Source organism: Ursus arctos, unplaced genomic scaffold (genome assembly GCF_023065955.2).
Source record: "Ursus arctos isolate Adak ecotype North America unplaced genomic scaffold, UrsArc2.0 scaffold_34, whole genome shotgun sequence".
NCBI lineage: Eukaryota > Metazoa > Chordata > Mammalia > Carnivora > Ursidae > Ursus > Ursus arctos.
This window is the reverse complement of record NW_026623030.1, coordinates 25,100,457-25,115,094: the sequence shown is the minus strand read 5'-3', so window position 1 is coordinate 25,115,094 and position 14,638 is coordinate 25,100,457. Positions and strand designations below refer to the sequence as shown.

General features: G+C 41.1%; 1 protein-coding gene across 5 annotated transcripts in view; it reads left to right on the top strand.

The window, feature by feature from the left end:
- Positions 1 to 13,267, top strand: part of SBNO1 (strawberry notch homolog 1) — a 54,711-nt gene extending 41,444 nt beyond the window's left edge. For all 5 annotated transcript variants that reach the window (XM_048221415.2, XM_026514743.4, XM_026514745.4 and 2 more), the window contains 4 exons: positions 3,033 to 3,170; positions 3,786 to 3,862; positions 5,450 to 5,643; positions 6,828 to 13,267. In XM_048221415.2, coding sequence (XP_048077372.1) covers positions 3,033 to 3,170; positions 3,786 to 3,862; positions 5,450 to 5,643; positions 6,828 to 6,970 — 552 coding nt within the window. In that variant the 3' untranslated portion in view covers positions 6,971 to 13,267. The remainder of the gene's footprint in view (positions 1 to 3,032; positions 3,171 to 3,785; positions 3,863 to 5,449; positions 5,644 to 6,827) is intronic.
- The last annotated feature ends 1,371 nt before the right edge of the window (positions 13,268 to 14,638 follow it).

Sequence of the window (14,638 nt, the reverse complement as noted above, 5' to 3'; positions counted from 1 at the left end):
CCCCCATTCTCCCATTTCATTAAAACATAGTTGTGCTGTTTCTTCATTGTCAGCTTACGGCACTTCTATAGTATGCTTTTCTTTTAATACTTAATATTAGCTCTAAAGGTAATTAAATTTGATGCTCACCTCTCACTAGTCTTTAAGGTTACTATCTCTAATCTTTTTGTTTGTAGACTGTTCTGTAGTAGAGTCCTCAAGAAGGGCTTATTGGGAGCTTTAATCCCTGAGGTTGTTTGTTTTTAGATTTATCTGTCTATTTGAGAGAGAGCGCGGGAGTGCGTGCCTGCCTGCACCCGAGCAGGGGGAGAGGGAGAGAGAATCTACGCTGAGCAGGGCGCCTGACATGGGGCTCGATCCCAGGACCCTGAGATTATGACTTGAGCTGAAGACAGACGCTTAACTGACTAAGCCACCCAGGTGCCCCAGTGCTTCATTTTTGTGATTGAATAATGTTCCATTGTATGTATATACCATATTTTGTTTTTTATTTGCCAAATTTCTGGAGAGACCAACTGTAAATGAAGACCAGGTTCAAGATGTAACTGCATAAAAGAGACTGTATATGGTGGTGCCAGAGGCAGTGTGAGACCATAGCTGTCTAGAGCAGGTGTCCCCAAACTTCTTCTGTAAAGGGTCAGGTAGTAAATTCTTTAGGTTTTGTAGGCTGTGTGTAGTTTCTACTGATTATTCTTTTTTATTGATTTTTTTCTTCCTTCTCCCCTTCCTCCCTCCCTCCTTCTCTCCCTCTTTTCTTTCCTTCTTTCCTTGCTTCCACGTTCTTAAGTTTAGGAGCCTCAGGCCCATATTGGTCACAGTCCTGATTTTACTGGTCCCTGATTCAAGAGCAAAGCTCTCAAACCGAATCTGGCTCCTAATTATTTTGTTTTCTGAAAATATTATTGAGGGGCGCCTGGGTGGCTCAGTAGGTTGAATTTCTCACTCTTGATTTCAACTCAGGCCATGATCGCAGGGTCTTGAGATCGAGTTCTGTCGGGCTTCGCTGTCAGTGCAGAGTCTGCTTGAGATTCTCTCCCCCTCTCTCTCTTTCTCTCTCTCTGCCCCTCCCCTGGCTCTTGAGTGCGCACGCTCTCTCTAAAATAAGTAAATAAAATCTTAAAAAAAAAAAATCTTACTGAGATGTTTCTAGATTCACATGAGCTTATGAGAGGTGATACAGAGAAATTCCTTGTACACCAGTTTCACCAATGGTAACATTTTACAAACCTATAACATAATATCAAAACCAGCATTATATCACTATTACATAATTCACCAGATTTTATTCAGATTTCTCCCTTAGATGGGATTTTGATTGGTGCACATTAGGTCTTGGTTATTGGTTTTTCATTCCAAATTATTGCCAAAATTTACACACTGCTAGATTTTGAGGAAAGTGCTGATCCTCATCTTCCTTTGCGTGAAAGGATGTAGTAATACTGGTCCTTTGTTACTTCCTGCATGGCAGCAGATGACTGGATGTGAGGAGAGGCAGTCTTAGAAGGGGCATCATTCCAGGAAGGTGCAGGTGTTTGTCTTTGAAACTCCGCAAAAATAAGCAGACATGATTTACAGTGTTTAACCATGCGTTAACATTAGGAAAACTATTTCGGGATTATTTTTATTTCCACTACAGTGTGGTGGTTTATTTTGTAATTATAATGAACTAACTTGACACTATAAAGACAGATTGCACTGTTATAAGCTTTAAACACTGTCCTATAAGTATAATAATTTTATTGAATGTTTCACATCAACTGATAAAACATGTAAAATGTAATTTTTACCTTAACCATTGTTTTACAGACTTTGTAGTAATTATATAAATGTTTCACATCATCTGAACAAGTGAATGATAAAGAATCTTTAATATCCATGAAGAGAAAAGTAAAGTAGCTCAGTGAGCTATTTATTTTTTAGAGGAGCTGGCAAAGTATCTACTTTGAAACTTTTTTTTTTCCTTCAGTTTTCCTCCAGAGATTATTGCTTAGAAATTGTTCACCATTCTTAGAGACGATGTTAATTTTCTAATCTTTATTTTCCTTTAGTTTAATGGGCCTTTTAATAACTTCTTCCTCTTAGCATTTCTACCATAAGTCCAACTTTTTTAAAAAATTAAAAATGTATGTAATTTCCATCATTCGTGTGATGCATCCATTTCTTCCACTTCTACATACATATTTATGTATTATTTGCTCCACATTTTGGCTTTTTCCCGTCATAGCTTTACTGTTTACAGATCATGTGACATCTCACTTCATTCTTAATGGCAACCATAGGGAGAGCGAGCCCTGATGGATTAGTAGATGAATGGAGGGAACCATGGGTGATCAAAATCGTTGTCTTCGATGTTGTGTTTCATTGTAACTTCAAGGAGAGGAACTTTTTTTTTTTTAATTTTCTTTTTTTTTTTTTTAAGATTTTGTCACAGAATTGCACGAGCAGGGGGAGTGGCAGGTAGAGGGAGAAGCAGGCTCCCAGGTGAGCAGGGAGCCCAATATGGTACTTGATCCTAAGACCCTGGGATTATAACCTGAGCCAAAGGCGGATGCTTCACTGACTGAGCCACCCAGGCGTCCCGAGAGGAACATTTTTTAATAATGTTTTATTATGAAAAATTTTAAACATAGAGGTAAAAGGATTTTCCTCTGAAGACCTTGCCCCACTACCTAGACTCCTCCCACATGGTTGTCTGAGGCAGGAACATGGACTAAAACAAGCAAAATTGTTTCCACTGGACATTTGTGCTTTGAAGCTTTATTCAAAACAGTCTTCGAAGGAGTATCTTGGCCTCAACATACGTGTTCAGCATACCCCAGAATTAGGCCACAAGAACTTTCATTTGGGTGGGGCCTTGTGAAACTCAGGGAGATGAGCAGCTGCCGTCCTTCTCCACAGTTAGATTCGTGTGCTTACTCGGCATTACAGTCTTTCAAAGGATTGCATTTGCTAATATGATGGTACAAACAACAAGTTTATCTTCAAGTGTGCAGCACAAATCTTTATACTTTTTTCACTTTTTTTTTTAATAGATAAGGAACAACAAGAAAACTGCCATCTTAGTTAAAGAAGTGAACCCTAAAAAGAAGCTTTTCTTAGTTTATAGACCAAATACTGGGAAACAGCTCAAATTAGAAATTTATGCTGATCTAAAAAAGAAATATAAGAAGGTATTTTTTCATTTGTACATTATACTATTTATGAGTACCTGTTTTTATAATATATTGAAACTGTTTAGGAGAGCTCTGTGTCTATTTTAAAGTTATTTTGTCAATTTTTCCTATTTGATTACTGGAAAATTATTTTCAGAAAACATGTTGTCAAGTGTTGTTACATTAACACCCCAGTCTTAATGTTATCAACCATTAAGAAAATTGTAAGATGATTATTTGAAACAGCTTGGGTTGTCAAAAAAGGAAACTTCCAGTGCTAACTATAGAAATTAGAACTGCCATATTTATATTTTGCAATGATTTGTAGAAAAACAGTGAATGACTATGTTTTTTTCTAACATTACTATTAATTTTTAGTATTGCCTTATATTACAATTCTTCCTAGCCGGTTTCACTTGTAAACAATTACAATTAAACTAGCTATTTGAAACATTTATTACGTAGGAAGTGCCTAATGGCAGGACTTTATGAATGGCATTCACATGCAGCCAATAGCAAGGGCCAGATTGTCCGTATCGGGATTATTATAAGTTGGCTTTAGAGACCATTAGAAGGCAGCCAGTTTGTTTAAAACAATACTGTTTCAATGGAATTTTTGTCTTATTTTCACAGGTAGTCTCAGATGATGCCCTGATCCACTGGTTAGATCAGTATAATTCATCTGCAGATACTTGTACTCATGCTTATTGGTTAGTATTTTCATGTTTCTCACCATATTTTCCAAATGTGATCGAGATTTAATTTAAAAACACCTTCGCTTTTCAGCTGTCTGTCTCTCTAAGTCCACAGATTACTGTTAGGTATCATTCCTTTTATCAGAAATACTTGTATGTCTGTGGACCACACACTCTCTGGGTGTCCCCTCTGTTCTTCGCTAATGCTTTGTTACTTCTGACCAACTGTCGTCTGGCAGTGTGGACTTCACTGTCATTCTTTTTTTTTTTTAAAGATTTTATTTATTTATTCGACAGAGATAGAGACAGCCAGCGAGAGAGGGAACACAAGCAGGGGGAGTGGGAGAGGAAGAAGCAGGCTCATAGCGGAGGAGCCTGATGTGGGGCTTGATCCCGTAACGCCGGGATCACGCCCTGAGCCGAAGGCAGACGCTTAACCGCTGTGCCACCCAGGCGCCCCCTTCACTGTCATTCTTATTAAGACTTACTTTTTATCTCTTCTTCCTTCCCTTCCTTTATTTTTTTCCTTTCTTTTTTAAGAAAAGCTTTACTGGTGTCCCAAATCAGTTCCATTTTTAAGGCTAGGGAACTTGTAGGAAACTAAGTTGCTGACAGCACCAGAAAATGGGTTGTCGAGCCTGGGAACTGATCTGCTGTGCTACTAGGTTGGCTGGAGGGGTGTTCTTTCAAGTCACTGTGTAATAAATACCTCTTAACAGTGTTCATTTCAGGGCCTTGTATGGGATATTTTAATACACTGCAGATCATAGGTCTCACTGTTTTCTTACCCATTAAATAGTCAGTAGGGTATCCAGTCCACTTTATGAAAAGGAATATATAGGATACAGATGAATTTTAGCTAGGTGGTTTTTAGACACACATAGGTAGATAAATTTGATATAAGCAGTGTTTTGTTTTCATTTTGAGAACAAATCAGTGCTTTTGGAAATTAGGAAAAGCTTTCAAGATAAAATATTTTTAAAGTTAACTTACAAAAGTCCTCTCTAAAACATTTGTTTTGAGTATGAACAAGAAAGGTGCCCAATACTATGTGTTCTCTTCATTTATTATTCCAAAGATAATTTTATTGATGAATTGTGTAAATAATTTTAACCATTAACCTTATGTCTTTCTTTTTTACAGTTTTTAAAATATTTACTGGTTTCATTATTTTGGTTTGCTGAGGCTTTCCCAGTTACATGATTTAGAATATATTGGTTGTTTAACACTTTTTAGAGGTAACTAGCAGAATTATTTGATTAACTAGCATCAACATAGTAAACTAATGAATGTTAAAATCACAGATCTTTTAAATGGATATTAAAACCAGTAAGTCAACCGTTTTACAGGGAGTCACACCCCAGAAATTTTATTTTCTAAAATAAATCTTAGAAACTTAAAAAATCGGCAATGATACCTTAAATTGGAAAGGATAATCCAATATGTCAGAAGATGTAATCTAAGAAACTGTCAGTAAAGAAAGGCAAATCGTGCCAGGACATTTTCCACTTGAAACATAGGTAGACTTTGTGGGCCTTTTATGTGTGTGTGTGTGTGTGTGTGTATGTATATACATATATTTTTTCCTCCCATCTATCCTAGGCGTGGCAACTGCAAAAAAGCCAGCTTGGGATTAGTTTGTGAAATAGGTCTTCGTTGCCGCACATATTACGTATTATGTGGCTCCGTTCTGAGTGTCTGGACAAAAGTAGAGGGTGTTTTAGCATCCGTCAGTGGCACAAATGTGAAGATGCAGATAGTTCGGCTAAGAACAGAAGATGGACAACGGATTGTAGGTGAGTCTAATTTTGGAGGTTGAGCTGTTGGAAAAAATCAGATCCTGTTTTTTTAATTTTGATTCTTGTATTTTAAAATCTCAGTATCTATTCCAGTAGGGGAATAGAGCTTGATTTATATGTTCTTAAAAGGTCAAATGGAAGTTAAGCCTTTGAATGGGCATTGTTGATTCTGGCTGAAGTTATGATGTGGTCATTTATTTTATGCTGATCTCAGCTGTTCCTGCTCCCCTTCCTCACTGTTGCTGTCTGCGCAGCCTCCCTGGTGTAAAGACTAAGCCCAGCCTCTTGCTGAGGAGTCCCTGAAGTCTACTGTTTTACAGTCACTGAGCCAAGCCGAGACTGAAACTAAAGTTAGCGTGCACAGAGACCGGCCTGGAGTTGTGCAGAGAGCATGGGCAGAGCAGGCCACCTGCGCCCACCATTCACTCACTGACAGGCTTCACAGGGAGTTTTCCGTGCTGCTTCATATTTGTTTCGTTTGCCACGACCTTCCTTTTTTATCATGGGTTGCAGATTGGCAGTCTGTGGGCCAGAGTCAGTCCGTGAACATTTTTTGACCCTCAAGTATTTTTGGTTGTTGCAAGTTTGCATTTGAATTAGTTGCCAACATTTAAAAGTCAAAAGCCTGGTTTTTCGTTTTCTCAAAAGGTGTGCGTGCACACACATATGTACACGCACCAGCTTATGTGAAACATGGAGCCCCTGTTCCCAGATGAGAGGAGTTCAAGTTCCTTTACCCAGGACATACACTTTCCATAGTTTGCTAACGTCTGTACTGTGCCCACTTGGAAATTACCTGCTTCAGTCAGCATTGGAATTTGCAACCACTATCCTGTAGTCTTTTTGGTACATGAGTACTTGCCAAAGCAGGTTGTGTTTATGTGCATTTGTGGGGCTGCAAAGGTAGTAGATGGAGAGATACTCTACTTGACCTTCTGTTCCGCCACCAAGAAGATGGTGTTGCAGCGGACGTGCATATGCTTAGATATTTGTGGGTAAAGCTGTCGAGGAATTGGGTTACTTCTGCAGGGGCCATTTCACTTATTAGGTATTTATTTAATTTTTGCATGGTGTCTTCTTCGTTACACTTAATACTATGCTTCATTTTGGAATGTGCTGTGAAACTGTAAAATATAGCTCTCCTGGATGCAGCCTTCATCAGTTCTTGTTTCTAATTGCAGGTTTGATCATTCCTGCAAATTGTGTGTCTCCTCTTGTAAATCTCCTGTCAACTTCAGACCAGTCTCAACAGCTTGCGGTCCAACAGAAACAGCTCTGGCAGCAGCGTCACCCGCAGAGCATCGCCAACTTGAGCAACGCATAAGAACAGACAGGTTTCGACATGGATGTATCTGAAATGCTGTTGAAGCATATCATTTGCATAAAAATCAGGGACAGTTTCCAAAGAATTATAATTTTTTTTCAGTTGTGCTCTCTCTAGTTAATTTTTTTGGGAATAAGGACAAACCTGGAATAGATAGCAAAACTGAAAATCAGCAGTGCCGATGGTGGTACATATGTCTTTCCTTTGCTTTTCCCATGGTACTTCCCATATGCTTTTACTTTGGGTGAGCAGAGGGATATGTGCGCGTGCGTGTGTGTCTGTTTGTTTGTGAGTTTGTTAAAGGCTACAAACCACAATTGGTTTAAAAATGCTTGGAACTTCCCAAACTGGCTTTACTTTTATGTTACACAGTGCTCAGGGTTAACGCAGTACATCCATGCAGTCGCTGTGGGAGCTATCCCCAGATGCATGTGTTTGAGTCTATAAATATAGAAAATATATATTGGTTTCTTTTTCCAACGTATTAAACAATAGGTTTATTAAAGCATGAAATGAAAGGTTGCATATCATGCATTCAGGTTCTTTTCTAGTTTTTGTTCTGACAGTGCATGTCTTTGAAAGCATGCGTAAACAAGATTAAAGCAAGTCAAGTACCGGAGAGAACATTTGTAGATGTACAGCATTGGTTATTGCATTTTTATAGTGTTTATACCTGGGTATTGCTTCTCACCCTGCAAATCCCACCCCCAGCCCCATTCTCCCTGCCCCAGGTTTCTTGTCAAGGTAATGAGTATATACATTTTTTTGTGGTAAAACTCTTAAAAAGTTAATTTTATTGTATTAATAGTATTCCTAATGTGTGCTGCAAAAATGGCTACAAGCCTGCTTTTCTTAAAATTACATTTTCCTTAACTTAAAGATAGTTTTAGAAAGAAGTACAAATTGGCTTCCATCTTGCAAACAATCTTTTTTTTTACTTCATTATCTTAATTTGTCACTCATAAAAAAGGAAACCGTACTTGAGCTGTAAACTAGACAATGAGGAGACACTTGAGGCTTCTGCTGTATGTTTATTTCTTGTTGTTATTGTTGTTACCCAGTAACTTGAATATTGTTTAATGTGTTGTAAGACATTGTAGAGTTTATCTCAAGCTGTTAAAAATGGTAATGTACAAATGTGAATAGACACTTATCTATAATATGGGTAAGTTTTGTTTCGCCTATAATAGATGTTTATAAAAACAAGTGAGGGGACAATTGTTTTTTTTGTTTCCTTTTGTTCCCCCCCCCCTTTTTTTTTGCTTGCACAGGTTGCACTATTGAAAAATTGAGATTGTATAAACCTGGTCAAAAGCTACAAGATACCACAGTCTTGTAGATGTCAAATAAAAAGTTATGATACTAACCAGAGGTGGACTCGTGTTTAGGCCATCACCACGTTCAGAAGCAGTCTGTGACGGGGGTTCTGCAGAACTTGTGTATGGCTCCGCATTCCAGGTAGCCTTCTTTTGGGCTTCAGTTGGGCTAACCCTCAAAATTGAGATGGTGTCGAGGAAGGGGTGAAATGATAGTACTTTTGACTCTTGCTCAAGTTGAATTGTTGTCTTTTGTTACTTTGTAAACTTCTAGCAGAATCAGGTGGGGTGTGTGTTCAGTGATGGAAAGCTAGGGCTTTCATCTTCCTGTGTTTCTTTAAGCCTGAGTTTGCCTTAAGTTTCATTTGGATTTATTTATTCTTAATACCTAGAAGAACACATTGACAGTAATTTCTGTTCTTTGGCACGTTTTGCCAAGTGGATGCAACTTTTATCCTCAGTCTAGGCTTTCTATCTCAGGCAGTGATCCATCCGAATATCAACCAGTGTTCCTTGTTAGGGCCACGAGACCCAGCTGGCAGCCAAGAGCAGATTGTCCCACCTGCAGCAAAACTGCTCCGTTCCTCTCTTTTTAAACTGGTAGCCTGCTCAGCGTTCATCAGCACGCCAAAGTGAAAGAAGGGAACCCAAACAGACCTGCTCCCCTCAGTGAGACAACATGGCAGGGTTAGGGAAGACAGATTCTCATAGGCTCTTGGCCCAACTTCCTCTTGTGGGGGGGTATCTTTTTTGCAGGGTATGACTATTTCCAAGCAGCGTCAGTGAAGGATTCTGTAGCATGCAGTTAGTGGACCCCCACAATTCCTGATATGGTGTGTTCTCTTTGAGCAGCTCGCCTGATGCAAAGGGCGTATGTATGTTCTGTTCTTTGAGGAGCAGCTTTGTTTTGCTTTTTAAAAATAAGGTCCAGCAATAAGGCCTCTGAAATCTCCAAGGAGACCTCAAAAAGGCAACCAGTGTAAATAGAGGGGGACCTGAGGTGCCATATGCCCCTGCCCATCTTGCCCAGCATGGTGTGGGGTGTGTTGAGCGCCAAGAGTCTGCTGCTCACCCCCTCCCTGGAGGCTGAACACAGGACCTTACACTGTGTGCTTACCTAAGTCAGCAGGTTCAGGTTGGCCAGCATGGGAAAACCCAGCATTCCAGGTCCTCCTCTGTCAAAAAAACCAAGTCTTAACAACAGCTAACTTTTGTAAATCAGGTCCATGCATTTCAGGATCTGAATGCCACGTCTGACCCCAGGGCCTTGTTGAACCCGATGCGAGTCCATTTGGCTCCTGCGATGCCTTCCCTCCCTTTTTAGCAATATGGCTCTGAGCACAAAGATTTGATTGTAAATCATGTTCATGTTTTCAGAGTTTACAGTGTCCATTGTGCTGAAAACCACTTCCTGAGGCCAGAGCTGCTCAGATGGTATCTTGGGGGGAATTCGTGTTCCCCGAGTTTAGCAATCTCCACACCACAAGGTCTATCTGCAGTTCAGTGGGATTATCCAGATAGGCATCAGTGATGTGAGTTCCTCAAAGTATTAACGAAGTATTTCTTTAAATACAACTTGATCAGAAAGTAAATATCTTAAGTAGTTTTCCCTTTTTGCTGCTATATTGCAGATAGACTCTTCAGTATCTTTTCTTCGCATCTGTGTATAAGCAAGAACTTGCGTCCAAAGCAACGTACTAGTGTGTGTTTGTGTACATACATTTATTCCAGTCCGCTTCAGAGTCAGCACTTCCGAAAATGTTTTGACCTGCATCAGGAACCCTTTCCATTTTAGTATGCTTCATCTGTAAAGGTAAAAGTTCTAGATTACCAAGTTCCAGGGACTGTAACATCTTAGAGGCACAGTTTTGTGTCTGCAGCCCCTGGGGCATTCATTTGCTAGCCTCCATGTGATGCTGTTGGAACTCCTAACAGGCACGACCAGAAAGGGCACCAGGATGGCGCGTATAATTGTACAATGGGAGCCTTTTCCCCTACCCTCCCCCCCCCGCCGCTTCCCAGTTTAGCATGAAGGCAAAAAGCAGTAGATTACAAATGAATGGTGCATCTCAGTTTATGAAAGTAGGAGCAGATGAAAAGTGTTTTCCCTTTTGGTCCTTTTCTTGATAAGATACTGAGAGGAAGGTCCCTGTCTACAATCTCTTTCTTTAAAAACGTACCTGAGTGATATTTGGTAGTTTCTAAGAATGGTGCTACATAAAAGTCGCTGTTAGGTTGAGATCCAGTTAGCCAGACGTTGGGTTAGTTCAGGCATCCCAATGGCAGAGGCAACCACTGTGATGATGGGCATTTGTTGACTACCCCTCCTGTGTCTGGGGTCCCCCTGGCTAACCACATACCCACACACAGGGCTGTGCACACTTCGCTGCTGGCGTGCGGCAGGCAGTCCACGTCGTGGCTATAGCTGCGAGCAGAAACCATTTGTGAGAATTCCTCAAGGGATGCCAGTTATCGAATACGAATGCAGTGTCTTGTAAGGGCATGTAAGTGAAGGAAACACATCTAGATACCTGCAACTCAAGCTAGCCCGTAGTTTTTTCTGAGTACTTGAGGTGAAATCCAAAACCCATCCTCTGATTTTATGCTGTACTTATATATATGTACATAAATGTGTATATATAGAAATGTTGAGTTCTTTTGAATTCTGACTGTAAATATTTCTTGTAAATTGGGACCCCATCCACTTGTTTTTCCCTTTCCCTCGTCCCTTCAATCCTATTTATTCTTTTCTTGACTTCCCATATGGGGCATCTTAATTTTTTTTTTATATAAAAGTATGAAAAACTTCTTAGTTGAATTTGTTCATATATTTTAGAATTCAGTTTTGCATCTTTGCTATAGAATTCCTATGTCTATCTTGTGTTAATATTTTTCAACATGCCTGATTGTGTTTGCATTTTTATTACAAATTTTTACTGTGTGCAATGCATTGTATTGGGGGGAATGTACTTGAGTGCAATTTCTGATACTGTCATTATATGACGAGTTATGCTCATTTATGTTGCTCTTTGGAAGCTATAGTGAGCCTGATGTTTTCACATAAACAGATTTCTTCCCAAGACTTCCTTTAAGCTCCTCTAACTTCTTCAGTGCATTTGGGATCCATTGTAGCTCTTCGGTAACCCAACTTGCTCCTGCCCTTGTACCAAAGCCTTCATCTGTGTGGCTCTCCAGCTGAGTAGAAAATCTTGCGGGTCTGAACAGTAATTGATGGCCTGCTGCTGCTGCAAAGTTTCTGTGTTTTTTAAAGAAGTCAGGCCTGTACTGTTAATCTGCAAATAATAAATCAGAAATTTACTTTGCAGTGAGCACAGGTAATCTGCTTCTGCTCTCACCTGTTATGGATATTAATAGCAGATGGGGAGACTGGCCTGGTATGTGTGGGTCTCCATAAAGAATGTACTTGAAGGAACAGTTGTGCTCCAGAGAGAGCAACACAACTACTGCGGAGGCCTCCACGAGCCTTCAGCTCCTGGGTTCTGTGCTGAGGGTAGAACGGGCAGTTAACTGTGGTGGCCTGGCCAGCAGGCCCCCCGAGCCGCTCTCACCGCCAGCGTACTCCTGGTGGGTTGCCCTTGACTGGATGGAGCAGCCACAGACTGGTTGCTGAGCTGGATTAAGGCATTCTTGATGATGAGTGTTGCCAGTAGGGAAGACCCAGGAGTGGTTCATGAAAATGGTGGTAATAATCAGCCGTGAGGCAAACAGACATTGGGTTTTTTACTTAAAGATTTTGCACCTTGAAGAAGATGTTCCTCCATGACTTTTAGGAAGGGTTGTGGTGAGCATTTCTTGGGCCTCTCACTCTCATACGTGTTTCACTTACCTATTGAACTTGTTAGACTTGTTGAAAATATACAAGTTGTCTGCATGTAGATAAGCCTTGGGAACCTAACATATCTTAAATTGGGGCCTGTCAGAGATGTGCTCTGGTGGGAATCCCGGCTCAGACCCACCCTGCCCTCTCCCTGCCTCTGGCGCCCGAGGAGTGGTGAGCGGGGCAGTGTGCACCTGCTGTCTCGGGCGCCCGTCAGTGCGGGCCCAGCAAGGGACGCAGCCTGGCCAGGTTGGTTCTTCCTGCTTCTGGAAGTTCAGGCCTCCTCCAGGTTGAAAGTCAATCCATAGGCCCCTTAGTGAGAATACCCCATTCTCCCACCTCCCCACCCCTAGGGCCTGTCTTGCTATGACAGTATCAGTGGCACTGAAGAGGATAAAGAAGCTTGAGCCTTCTTTCTGACTTCCACGTTAGGAGCAGAGAGCTTGTTTCTACGTAGCACATTGTGGTCTCACCGCCATTAGAGAAAAAAACCATCCTGTTCATGGTTTGTACTGAATTTGCAAACTACTGATACTATTTTTCAATAACCACTTGTATCTACCATCAGCCGTGAGAGGTGGGAAGAGGTACACTGTATCTCTGCAATAAAACTCGTGCCGGGTTCTACCTCTGCTGAGCAAAGGATGCTTTTATACGTAGGCGTAGATCTTCCTCCTTTACTGATCTGACTTGGTGCATCTTGAGACAACGTGTGATGGAATCCAAAGACAGTTTGAAACTAAGGTGGATGTAAACTCTTGGTTGTTTTTATTTGGTTCTCTTTTTTTAAAATCTCCCTTTTTATATTGCTCCTCTGTCTTGAATGTCCGTTAGTGTATGAAGGGTACGCACTGTTCTGATGACTCTGCACTGCTTCATTCAGCCTCCACGGTTAATCCAGTACCAAGTGTCCAGAAGCGATTGTTCCAACCATTTTGATATGTAACTTTAAAAATTGGGTCTCATGCAATAAACATGTGTTGGCTGCATTTAGCGAGGTTTACCCTTGCAAGTAAACAATGATCAACCATGAAGCATAACAAACTCTGTATTTAGTTTTTTGTTGTCGTGTTTTTTGTTTTGTTTTCTTTCTTCTTCTTCTTTTTTTTTGTAAGATTCTTAAATAAATTAAACTGGCTAATATGTTTTTTTCTCTGTCTGTGTTTTCTTTCTCTGGGTTCTGAGTTCCCCTTGGAGCTGTATCCAGGCCACCATCCTCGCCTAGAGAGCTTTCCTTTTGGGGGCTTGTACTTTCTTAAGGTGGGCATTTTGTTTAGAATGGATTATAGAAGACGTCTCACAGTGTGGCTAGGATGGAACCCAGCAGTCTTCAGAGCAGAAAACGCACACCCTGCCACACATGCAGACAGCTCTGCCGGCCTGGGCAGAGGTCCCACCACGGCTCCGGAGACTCACCTTACCGAGTGTCTTTCCCGAAAGATGCCACAAAACAGAAGGGTAGCCACAAGTAGTAGACGACCTGGGGCACAAGGCCCCTTCTTTAAAATCATTCCTGTTGTTAAGCAACTGCCTAGTCTGTGAGTCCAAGATTTGAGCTTTGCTTAGGAAAAAACAAACCAGTGTAGGAAACTGTCAGTGTTGTGTGCCTACTGTGTGCCAGTCGCTGTGGAGCGCTCTTCGTATGCCTTTCCATGGCTTTCAGTCCTGTAGTTTTCAGATGAAGTCACTTTGCTCAAATAAGCTATGATGAAAGGCATTTAGTTTCTCATTTTTGTGGGATCGGTGCCTTTAGGTATTAAGGGTTTTATAAGTAACTGCTGTGCACCTAGCATGGGGTCACATGCTGAGTACTTATTCTCACATCGAGACCGTAAACGAGCAAGCAGATAGGATTCTCGTGGTTATAGGAGTTCAGAAAGATCAGGAATGCTATGTGTGCCTGAGCCTAGGAGGTGACTGAGCATGGCGTTGAGGAAGCTGGAGTGGATGGAGAAGGGAGGGAACAAGCTTACGCCACTGTTGAGCTCTGGGACTCATGGATAGAGAAATAAGGATTGGCCAGGAAGGCCAGTCAGCTCCTCACCCTGGCCTTGGGAAGCAGAGAAAAGGGAACGAAGGGAAGAGAAGACACCAGAGAAGATCAGTTACCTCCCCTGTAAGATTTGAGTACTCTCACTCTCAACTTCACGGATGAGACAGGCACAGATCTGGGAGCCAGCACAGGGTGGGGGTCTGTCCAGCCTGGGTGGCCTGGGCCAGGAGTCAGCCCTGCTGTCCTGGGGAAAGGTAGAGGGAGCGGGCACGGGGTAGGAGGATGGGAACGCGTGCATGGATTTTTTTTCTTTTTTTTCTTTTATATTTGGAATATGGCTTGTTTGTGAGTCTTGGTGGGGTTTGAAATGCTTAAGAGAATCATAATTTGTAGCTTGAAACTTAAGGGAATTTAATTAAATTTGTAAATGGTGTTTATGTTTAGGGGGATTTAATCTGTCACATGCATGAGATAATTGAGTATTAATTGAACAGGTGAAAGGGAATGTTTTACATTTTAAC